At 44.7% G+C, this 11,953-nt stretch overlaps 1 protein-coding gene across 2 annotated transcripts in view; it reads right to left on the bottom strand.

The window, feature by feature from the left end:
- LARS2 (leucyl-tRNA synthetase 2, mitochondrial) overlaps positions 1 to 11,953 on the bottom strand; it is a 177,811-nt gene that overhangs the window by 81,843 nt on the left and 84,015 nt on the right. For both annotated transcript variants that reach the window (XM_011981097.1, XM_011981098.1), the window contains one exon: positions 9,226 to 9,369. In XM_011981097.1, coding sequence (XP_011836487.1) covers positions 9,226 to 9,369 — 144 coding nt within the window. The remainder of the gene's footprint in view (positions 1 to 9,225; positions 9,370 to 11,953) is intronic.

Here is an 11,953-nt window from a genome sequence, read left to right on the forward strand (position 1 = left end):
GGGTGATCTTGGCTCACTGCAGCCTCCACCTCCTGGGGTTCAAGTGATCCTCTCACCTCAGCCTCCTGAGTAGCTGGGACTATAGGCACATACTATAGGTGAACACCAGCACACGCAGTTAATTTTTGTATATTTTGTAGAGATGAGGTTTCTCCAGTTGCCTAGGCTGGTCTTGAACTCCTGGTCTCAAGCGATCTACCTGCCTTGGCCTCCCAAAGGACTGTTGGGATTACAGGCATGAGCCACCTTGTCTAGCAATAACGTTTTTATGGAAGAGAAGAAGAAAATTAACAATTACCCACAATTGGTCAAAATACCCAGGGAGATGACTATTAATATTTTGTTCTATATCCTTCCATCCTACTTATATCATACCTTCTATTCATTCTAAGATATACATTTTCCCAAAAACTCTGACATTGGGACATGTCTTACAATCAATGGTATCTTACAATATATTGATAGCATTTTTCTTTCTTAATGGAGCATTCAATTTAAAACTAATCATGTCAGGATTGATAAAATCTAGTACGTTTGTATATATGCTTTTACATAGTTAAAAGCATCTTGTTAATATACTCTTTTAAAACTACAGATGCATTTTACCTGAGTTTTCAACTTATCACAGTTCTACTAAGTCTCTATTTTGAGCAAATCTGACACTTAGAGCTAGCCATCCGGGAACAGTAAGCAAATATACAGAGAAGTGGAAAGGTGCTGTGGAAAAGCATCTCTCTGCATAAGAGAATGGTTATTTTGAAAAACACAGTATTGACCTGTATGTATGTGTTAATGACTATTTGCTTCCTTCATAGCAGCAGCTGGATCGGTCTTTACTGGTCTCTGTGCAGCTGGGCTCAGAAGAACCCAGGGTAAGGACAGAGCATTGGAGTAAATAATGACAAAAGCAAGACGGAGAGGACAATGAGTCAATTCCATCAAGAACAAACCAGAAAACCTCTAATCACCACACTTTCCATTACCTGGCCATTTGTGCCCTCTCTGTACTTATTGCATTTCCTATTGCAAATGCCCTGCCTTCCTGCAACACACATTAACTGGCGATTGTCTGCACATGATTCTCAGAAATACTCGGTTGCTTGGGAATTGTCCCCAAGAGCAGGGGTAAAGAATGCAGGGGAAACCCTGTTTGTACTAAAAATACAAAAATTAGCCGGGCATGGTGGCAGCTGCCTGTAATCCCAGCTACTCAGGAGGCTGAAGAAGGAGAATCACTTGAATCTGGGAGGGGGAGGTTGCAGTAAGCCGAGACTGTACCGCTGCACTCCAGCCTGGGGGACAGAGTGAGATTCGGTCTCGAATAATAATAATAAAAAAGAATGCAGGACTGGGACTGAGGAGACCCAAGTTGGGTTCTGGCCCTTCCCTGGTCTTGGTACCTCGATTATAAAACAAGATGTGGGCTGGGTCAGCAATTTTCAAGAATGGGACACACATCTCAGGATGGCAATCAGCCCCCTGGGAAGGAGTGAGGAGGACATGATGTGGGCCGCTCAAAATAAAGCAACACCTTATTCATTTATTTTAATTTGTTTTCAGACATCATATTGATTTTGCAATTTCAAGCAGCAGTAAAAGCAGGCATGAGGGGTTTTTTGTTTATTTGCTTTTACGTTTTTCAGATCAGGGCAGGGATTTAAAAGTGACCCTGAACGAAATGCTCTCTCAAGTTTCTTCTAGCTTTGAAGTTCAAATAACTCTCTAAGCTAAAGAGGTTCATTGGTGACGCTCACCAGGCCTCTGCAGCGATCCCTGAGACCCCTCAACACGAGGCTAAATACATCTCTTCCCATGGAGTCCAAGCTGACACCTCAAGAAGACCTGTACACCCAAAAAACAGGAGCTCAAAAAGGCCACTCAGGGTTCAAAACGAACACACAATGCTTTTCTATCTTTATTGTTTCCTGAGCAAATTTACAATATATTTCATTGTCCATATACCATAAGAAGTATACTATTAAATTATTTCTTCCATTTTTCCTTTGCAGTCATTCCATCTTAGAAACAAAACATGAAAACCTTTCTCTTTGCAGAGCAGGTTGCTGACCCAGACACCGCACTTCCTGCAGAAGTTTTCTTTTATTCTCATACACTCCAGAGTATGTGTGCCAAGCATAGCTGTCTTTATTTCACTGAGAGGGAGGGACAGTGGAGTGTGGGCAAGAAGTCAGGGCTAAGGGAAATGAGATGATGGTAGAGAATTGACCTAATAAGAGACTAAAACAGATGTGACTAGGCACTCGGTGGGGACACTTGGGAGGTCAGCAGGAAGGCCCTGCATTCAAGGAGGGAAACCTGACGGCCTGTACTGTCTCTGTACCATTTAGAAACACCATTGGTTTCGGAATCCCAGAGCGAGGGCCCAGTCCTATACCAACCCCTGGCGGACCTTTCCTGGAGGAAGTTCCCTCTCCGGCCTGCTGAGAGCCAGCTACTTGCCTCCTCCCAGCATCTCACCTAGGCCCCAAGCTGTTATTAAAGATTTTACTCCCTCTATTCAGGCAGCTTTTCACTTGCCTGGGAAGTGTCAGGGAAACGCCAACCTCAAGTTGTCTACTTTTCTGTGGCCTTTGTGCCATTCCCACCCCTGGCCAGTCCCATCTCTAGAAGGACTTCTGAGGGGCTGGCTCTCCCAGTAACAACTTCCACCTGGTCCCTGTGGCACTGGCCACTCTGGCCAGCAATCATGCTGAGAAGGGCTGAGAGCAAAGGATGGAGGATAGAAGAGAGTTCAACTTAGAATAGCTTAGGAGAGAAAAGATGCTGGAGAGGCAGGGAAAACAGAAAACAGAAGCAGGAGATATTATGTAAGAAGGAGCAGAATTTAACAATTAATTAGCTTTGTGAGACAGGGAGTCAAAACCAGATCCCTGGGACTGGGAGCAGAATCTACTGTAGCCAAGAGAAGAGACAGCCATGGCGTGGGGGAGAATCCTGACAGGGAGGCTGGGGGCTCTAAGGGTGTGGCTGAGCACTGGTCTGAGAACAGGGGTCAAGAGCCGGCATGGGCTCTGGCCTCCTACCCCACAGTATCTAATCTTTTTTAAAGTGAGGAGGGATAAGACCACCCTCAGCCCTGTCTGACCACAGAGGGGTATGGTGGGGATAAATGCAGTAAGAGCTTCGAAGCCATAGAGTTTTTAAGAGAAAGCCCTTGTCGTGGATAAACCCAAGCATCATCATCATCACCAAATCCCAGCCCTGGCCTGGTCCTCAGAGCCCTGCAGAGAAGCTGACAGTTTGCTAAACATTTCTCACTTGCTCCTCTCAGTTCTGTCATTTTGCCTCTTCTACCAACATCTAATTTGTGCCCCCCACCCCCATCCCACCCCCTTAGAAGGCACAGTATGCACACACATGAGGAGGAAGTACTTTGAAGCACAAACAGGAGGAGACGCTTTCTTGAGGTCAGAGGGCAGAGTAGGGTCAAGTTACCAAACTTCTCTAACAATTCCTTTGCAAAGCTTCCAGAGCAACACAGGGGTGACAGAGGTGAAGGGGATTAAGGGGGCGATGTGACTGGAGAGGCACTTCCTGGTGCTACCTGTGACCCAGCCTCTGTTCTGGGGCTGAGACAGGATCTGAAGTTAGGAGCAGAAAGCCAGGCAAAAGGCCCAATTTCCAGGGGGCAGCCAAATGCTTCCACAAGCATCCCAGTGCCTTAGAGTTGGAACAAAGGTCCCCTAACAGTCTTTATTCCACAGTTCAGGTGACTCTTGGAGGCTGGACCCTGCCTCACTGCTTCTGTGAGGCTGTCTCTTCGCTCTAACGTCCTCCACCACCTCCCCAAAGAACTCCTGGCACAAACTTCCCTCCTCTCCCCTTACCTCTTCTCTCCTCCAGCCTCATGTTTGCATGCTCTGCAGGGTAAAACAAGACCAGTGTGTTCTGGTAAAGGTACTTCTGCTTTACTCACAAGTTCACAGGTAAAATCAGGAGGACAGGAACAAAGAGGGCAGGGAAATGGGCGCTTATTGCCTCCAGCGCCCACCGATTTCATAATGGCTCACTGTTGCCCATCTGCTTCTCACCAGCAGAAATTCATCCCAGTTAGAAATACTCGATGAAGAAGATTTCCTGCACATCTACAGGGCAATAAGATGCTCCCTTGCAGACATTCTGTGCTTCCCATCTTTCACCACTTCCTCAGTGATGCCTCCTTGGACTGCTGGGTAGATCTGGGGCTCCTCTTTCTCCTGCACTCTCCTGCAGGGGATGTGATGGCTCATGTCCACCACTGTCTGTGGCACTAGAGTCTAAGCTCCTTAAGAGCAGAGACCTCAGCTGCTCTGTCTGTATTCTTAGCACCCCACCTAGGGTCTGGCTAGGCACTCAATAACATCTCAGGAAAAAAAATGAATGAATTCAGACCACAGAGAAGCAGGAGAGACTGCTGGTTTAACAGCTCAGCTGCTCAGATTTGAATCCCCACGCTGTTACTTATTACTAGTATAAGCCTCAGTCTGCTCATCAGTAAAATGAAGATAAGAGGAGTACCTACCCTCAAAAGATTAAAGTGAGGGTTCAGTAAGATGGTACAAAGAAAGGCCTGAGCCCTGATCTGAGATAATCAGGTAGGAAATGAGAGGCAAATGCAGACTTTGTTCGTATTACAGCAGTTGCCATATAACTCCTGAAAACCGGGAAAACATAACCACCAATTTGGTGTGGGGGTTGACTAAGCACCACGAGGGCATGGTTATGTCCATTTAACACCAACGAGAGGCACGTGCATGATGCCCAGGGGCTGAGAGCCTGCACTGCAGCCAAGAGGGGCCAGCGGAGTCAGCAGGAGATATCAAAATCACAACTCTAATAGAGAAGTTCAAATGTGAGACCTTCTCTCTATTTGCCTCTCCTTCCAATTGTCACTCTGCGGTCAGGAACTGAGGCATTCCATCAGACTCTGAATCCCTTTTGCTTGCTGTATATAAGGCTCCAATCCATCCTCCTCCCCTTGCTCTCACCTCAGCAGTGCTGCCCACCAGACACCGCCCACACAGCTCTGCCAAGACTAATTCATGTTCTTCAGATACTCCTACTGCAAGTTTTCTTTTTCACAGAATGAGTGGCTGAAATCACTTTTAATGTTTCACAAAGCAAACAATCCTAGGAAGACTGGGTGGGGGGTAAGAGGAGAAAAATCAAATATAACACAGAACAGCCTGAATAAAGCATCTTTATATTACTGAGTTCTCTGTAATTTTCACATCAGGCATTGTCTTTAAAATTAGGAAGTTAAGTGAATGAAAGGAGGGCTCCTTCACAGCCATGCTCTCAAGAAGACCACAGCCATACATCACAGAGGCAGCCCGCAGAGCTGCAAAACGAGATGCAAATACAAAGCTCTAAAGATAACTGTGCGGGCACAGCTCACTGCCTATCTCAGCACCCACTGCCCATCCTCTTCCCCCCTCCAGCTCAACTACAGAAGCTAAAAAGCCCAAGCCTGCTTTCCTAGTCTCCCTTGAAGCTGGGGGTGGCCAAAACACACCTGGGGCTAACAGGACATCAGTGGAATTCTACTGGGGATTTTTGAGAAAGTTTTTGTCTTCCAGATAAAAGGAACAGTTTTTGGCACTGCCCTTTCTGCTTCTTTTATTTCTTTCTTTTTCTTTTTTTTTTTTTTGTAGAAATGGGGGTCTCGATATTGCCTAAGCTGGTCTTGAACTCCTAGGCTCAAGTGATCCTCCCACTTCAGCCTCCCAAAGTGCTGAGATTACAGGCATGAGCCACTGTGCCCAGCCCTTTTCTTTCTGTCTTAAATGGAGACGCAATGTCTGGAGCTGCAGCAACCATCTCTCCATAAGGTGACAGGAAGACAGGGCCAAGAGAACTACTGAGATGACAACTCAGAATCCTATCCCAGTTCAGTCTTGGCAGACTGTTATGTGGGTATAGTAATTTCCCATTTGTTTAAGCCACTGTATCTCAGGTTTCCAGTTGCTTGCAGCTGAAAGCATTACTAACTGATTCAACATCTCATCCTTATCTATACAGGAGGACTTCTTCACTAACTCAAGACGATTTTTATCATACCAGGTTTTAAAACAGATGTCCTACCTACCTCACTCAATCTTTGAAGTTTTGCACCTAATTTCCCAAATAATTTTCCAAATAATCCAAATAATAATTTCCCTATTATTTCCTATATCTACTCAAATATCTCCTGGCCATTTCAAACTTAAAAGGGTCAGGACTATGTCTCTTCCAGGACTCCCTATCCCAGTAAGCAGCTTAACCATTCATGTGCTATTCAAGCCAGGGTTTCCTCGATGTTACCATCTCCTACATACTGTCTTCCAATATATTACCAAGCTCTATGGATTTTGCCACCTGAGTATTTTTCTACCTACTTACTTATCTCTACTATTCTCACCCATGTCTAAATTTTGCATGCCTGGACCACTGCAATAGCCTTCTAACTGGTCTCTCTGCATCCACACTTGCCCTTCCTTCCACAGTGATCTTATAAAAACATAAATCTGACCATGCCATTCCCTTCCTTAGAATCCTTTAGTGGTTTCCTATGGTCCCCATGGTTAAAGTGCAAATTCCTCAAGACCTAAAGACCTTGCCTGATCTAGCCCCTAAACATCTCCCCAGCCCTATCTTGAGCCTTTCTGCTTGGCTTTTTTAGTTTAAGCTACAGTGTCCTTTCAGTTTTTCAAACCCATCATAAACCTCTCTGTTTTAAGGCCATTACACATGCTGTTCACTACATAGATGTGTGAGGGGGGAGCTTCCCTGAAGTTTTATGTCTACATAACCCTTACTTATCCCTCTGTAGCCCAAAGAGTGGATTTTTCATTTCAGATATTAAACTTTCGTATTCTAGATTTCCAACTGGTTCATTTTTTTTTTTTTAAGTTTCTACAGTCGCCTGAGATTCCCCATCTGTTCATTCATTATGACCATGTTTTCCTTTAAGTCCCAGACAATTTATATGATAAATGTCTTTGGTTTTATTTACTAATTCCAACATCTGGGTCATCTCGGGGTCTATTTCTATTAGAATGCCTTTTTCCCCCCTTGATTTTAGGCCATAATTTCCCGCTTCTTTACAAGTCTAGTAACTTTAATTATATGTTGTACATTGCAGATACAACCTTGGGAGTCTGGATTACACTGTCTCCCTTTAAAGATGTGGAGTTTTGTTCTGGAAGTTCCTTTTGAAACACTCAGGCTTATTTTATTTTTTATTAAAATGAGTCTATTTTGATTTTGTCATAAGTCTTAGGGTGTCATCCCTACTCTAATGCATGGCTTTTTTTGGGGGTCTCTACTATATACCCTTAGCTGTATACAGTATATATACTATATACTCATAATGCCAATGTTTTCCAGTACTGCACAGCCCCCTCATGTCTGTGTCTCTGTTCTGTTCTCAGCCCCATAGCATTGATCTCTGTTAGGCTTCATGGAGTCTTGCTCTCCCTCTTCTCCAGATTTTCAGAGCAAACCAAGTGCTGACCTCAAAGACAGTTTTTTCAATACATCTGCACAGGAGTTCAGCAAAAAAACAGGCGAGTCACCATGGTAACTAACCATTTCCACTGAACAGTTGAAAATTCACAGCTGACAATTTAAAGAATAATGCTCCTCAGTTAGGTTATTACATTTCCAACTAGAGGCAGAGGTCAAAACAAAAGAGCTAATTAGGTGGCCTCTCCAACAATGCCTATAACAGAATCATCTGACAGGTCCAAGAGGTAACCAAGCATTCCCCCCAGTAATGTAGTGGACCCCAACTGTCAGCAGATGGGGGTTCCCACTGCTTGGGGTGATAGAGAATGCAACATCCTCAGCTTTGTTCTTCACATTCAGTCTCCAATATTGCTGTGCTTAAAAGGAACAAGGCACCATGTTAGCAAGTTCTAATGAGCACTCCTCCAAATCCATATGCTATTCTCTGCTGCATTCAGAATAAATGAAAATGGAAAAACAGCCTCATTTAAGACATGTCTTTTGCATGAGAAAACTAGAGGTCATATTTCTGTATGGCACTGGTATTTTGAGTTGGTGTCCTACAATTCTAATTCACAGAGTTTTGTAGCGACCACGGGTTATTGAGAACCTTGTGCTTTCTTTGTATATAAGAATGACAGTATTGGATCTAACCCAGAGGCCATTTCAGTCAATACCCATAAAGCAACTCACAGTCCACAATGAAAGGGGACAACTATCCTTCTTATGGTGACTACCACAGGGGAAGAACAACATGACATACCACAAGTAGTCCTTCATGATGCCCTTACCTTTTCAGACCCTACTTACATCCAGTCTCATGCATGCATAAGAATACAAAGGTCACCAAATTGCCATGTGAATGTCCCTAATTTCCTTTAATCATTTCTCTCTGGAGTTTCAGGGAGTGACCCCTCAACTCCAGCACCTTGAAACATGGTAAGCTCAAAGAGCACATTGCACAGAGTGGTCCCAACACGTACAGAACCGATTTTTTGCCCAGGCTCTTGGTGATTTAATAAGCAAGTCCCTACTTTCAATGCTTGGTTTTGACTTGAATCTCTGAACATGGAAAGAGCTAGAAGGCACCTTAAAGACTGCTTGGTCCAACCTGCTCATTGTATTGATGAGAAAACTAAGGCCCAGGAACCAGTTTATCAAGCTTTAGCACCTGCCTTAGTTTATTTTCACTTGACCTTCCCTGATGGAGGCCAGCCATCTCTTCACTTCTTTTAGCTAATCTCTTCTGGACCTCCATTGAAAAATTTAAGAATGTGAAGTCTAGAGTTGGGTGGGAAAGACATGCACCAAAGTTAATAAACCAAAGGTCCATTTACTTATCTGAGATTCCATTCTATCTTTCTGGAGGTCTCATCAGAACTACACAGTTGAAGACACTTTTCTCTCTTTTTTTAGGGGCCACCTCTCTCTTTTTTGAAGCTTTATCACTGATACAATTATGGATGATTTTTGACCTCTGTGGCAGTGAGTTGAAAGGTCAGCAAACAATGGCCTACAATGACCTCTAGGTGCTATACTTGACTTAAAATTGAAGATACCAGCCCATCACCAGCAAAGTGAGTGATGAGGCTCAGCTGCTTCCTGTCTGTACACCCATGGCTCTGAGCCCCTCCTAGAGCTCACCCCCCACAGTGAGGCTCTCTCCTACCCAGAAGCCTTTGGTGTTGCCTGCCAGCATGTAAGGCATTAGTGGGGAGCCTCCAGGCTGACACTCACCTTTGCATAAGCAGTTGTCTTAATAAACCACTGTCTGAGGTACTTCTGTTCCACCTTTGCTCCAGAACGCCATGAACAGCCATGTTCGTCCACCTGCTCATTGGCGAGCACTGTTTGATCCACTGGGTCCCAGTTAACCAGGGCCTGTATAATTCATGAAACAAAATGGCACAATCTGGTGAGTACTTTTTTTTTTTTGGATACAGAGTGTCACACTGTCGCCTGGGCTAGAGTGCAGTGATGATCTCAGCTCATTGCAACCTCTGCCTCCTAGGTTCAAGTGATTCTCCTGCCTCAGCCTCCCGAGTAGCTGGGATTACAGATGCCTACCATCACACCTGGCTAATTTTTGTATTTTTAGTAGAGATGGGGTTTCACTATGTTGGCCAGGCTGGTCTCAAACGCCTGATCCACCTGTCTTGGCCTCCCAAAGTGCTGAGATTACAGGCGTGAGCCACCGCGTAGGTGAGTACTCATTTAATGAGACCATCCTGAGGTTTCTTACATGGGAGAAGGCCTGCAAATGCAATGGCTCTGCTCGTGGAGCACTGCTTGGTAAAGAAACCACTTGCAAGTTGTACAAAGAACACACTGATTTCCTCTGTGCTTCCATCTTATTAGAACAGGCTTGGGAAAGAAGACTTTAAGGATGCGTCTAACTCAACTTTGGTATCTTAATATGAAAGGATGAACTTTCAGGATGGAAAATCTTAGCAAGCAGAATAAAAGAAGAAAAAATGGTACCTATTTAAAATTTAAGGCCGGGCGCGGTGGCTCAAGCCTGTAATCCCAGCACTTTGGGAGGCCGAGGTGGGCGGATCACGAGGTCAGGAGATCGAGACCATCCTGGCTAACACAGTGAAACCCCGTCTCTACTAAAAAATACAAAAAACTAGCCAGGCGAGGTGGCGGGCACCTGTAGTCCCAGCTACTCGGGAGGCTGAGACAGGAGAATGGCATGAACCCGGGAGGCGGAGCTTGCAGTGAGCTGAGATCCAGCCACTGCACTCCAGCCTGGGTGACAGAGTGAGATTCTGTCTCAAAAAATAAATAAATAAATAAATAAATAAATAAATAAAATTTAAACAGAATAGGATTATTTTAGGGAAATAAATCTTCAGTGTACAACTCGATAAATTTTTACAGTTACTCATGTAACCATCACTCATTTCAAGATAAAGCACATTTCCAGCACCCTAGAAAACTCTGTTGTGCCTTCTACCAATCAATACCTGCCCCCACAATGGTAGCTCTTCTGAGCTCTGTCTCCATGGATTCATTCAGCTGATAGAACACATAAAACATGTAGTCTTAACTATTATGAAGATTCATTCTCTCCATAGAGTTCTAGTTAGTGTTTATCTTCATTTAAAATAAATACCTCTGTCATCTACATTCACACCTTTATGACATTCAGGTACCACTTGGTACAAAGAAGGGAATGAGTACAGAGAGATGTGTTGGGGACTTAAAATATCCTGACTTCATATACATTTTTTTGTAATTTTTTTTTCTTTGAGACAGAGTTTTGCTCTTATTGCCCAGGTTGGAGTGCAATGGTTACGATCTTGGCTCACTGTAACCTCCACCTCCTGGGTTCGAGCGATTTTCCTGCCTCAGCCTCTCGAGTAGCTGGGATTACAGGCATGTGCCACCAAGTCCAGCTAATTTTGTATTTTTAGGAGAGATGGGATTTCACCGTGTTGGTCAGGCTGGTCTCGAACTCCTGACCTTAGGTGATCCACCCACCTTGGCCTCCCAAACTGTTGGGATTACAGGCATGAGCCACCATGCCTGGCTGTAAAAATTTTAATAAGCAATTCTAATAAGAGATTGTGTTCACTATTACCCATTTGCCCCTCCAGACCCTCTTCCTGCTCTGTTCTGTGGCCCAAGAAGTTGACCTCTGCGACCTGCATTCCCTTGGACTCTTGCCTTCCGGCTGGGTTCGATCAACGACAGGCACACTGGCTGCTTCCTGGCCACGCGCTGGCAGCGGTCACGTGCCTCTACTGAAGGTCATCACCTCTGTTGGGCAGGTCTCCCCTGCTGCTACAGCTACTGCTCTCCCATGTTCCACGAACTGCTCCCTAACGTTGCCCCTGCAGCCTAGAGGTGGCAAAGGCATCCTTCTGCTGCCAGGGTCAAATGCATCGCCATCCCTTCTGAGTTTCCCTGAACTCCACCCAAATAGTCCTTTATCAAATTTTCTTCAATGACTCCTTTCAGGTGTGCTCTCTCTTTCTTGCTGGGACCCTGACTGATCCAGAGATATGTCTAAAAGTTACATAAAAAGTAGGGGTGAGGGGAGGCTAACCCATCTGTGGGTTGTAATTTGTGGGCTGTAACTTTACAACTAGAAGCAGTACCCCCATTGAAAAATTTAACTATGTGAAGTCCAGAGTTGGGTGGGAAAGACATGCATTTGTTTCCCTTCTAAGATAGGGTTCCCAAAAGCCTTGACTTAATAAGTACATAGAGACAAAATATGGGACAAAAGTACCTTAGACCTAAAAACTTTAATAAACCAAAGGTCCATTTCCTTATCCATTATTCCTGCCTGTGTTAGGGGGTTGGAGAGAAGGGCACCACTTAATTATTTCTTCTTTTTCTTGAGACAGGGTTTCACTCTGTCACCCAGGCAGAAGTACAGTGGCACAATCTCGGCTCACTGCAACCTCCACCTCCTGGGTTCAAGCGATTCTCCTGCCTCAGCCTTCCAAGTAGC

This window comes from Mandrillus leucophaeus, unplaced genomic scaffold (genome assembly GCF_000951045.1).
Source record: "Mandrillus leucophaeus isolate KB7577 unplaced genomic scaffold, Mleu.le_1.0 Scaffold22, whole genome shotgun sequence".
NCBI classification, from domain to species: Eukaryota; Metazoa; Chordata; class Mammalia; order Primates; family Cercopithecidae; genus Mandrillus; species Mandrillus leucophaeus.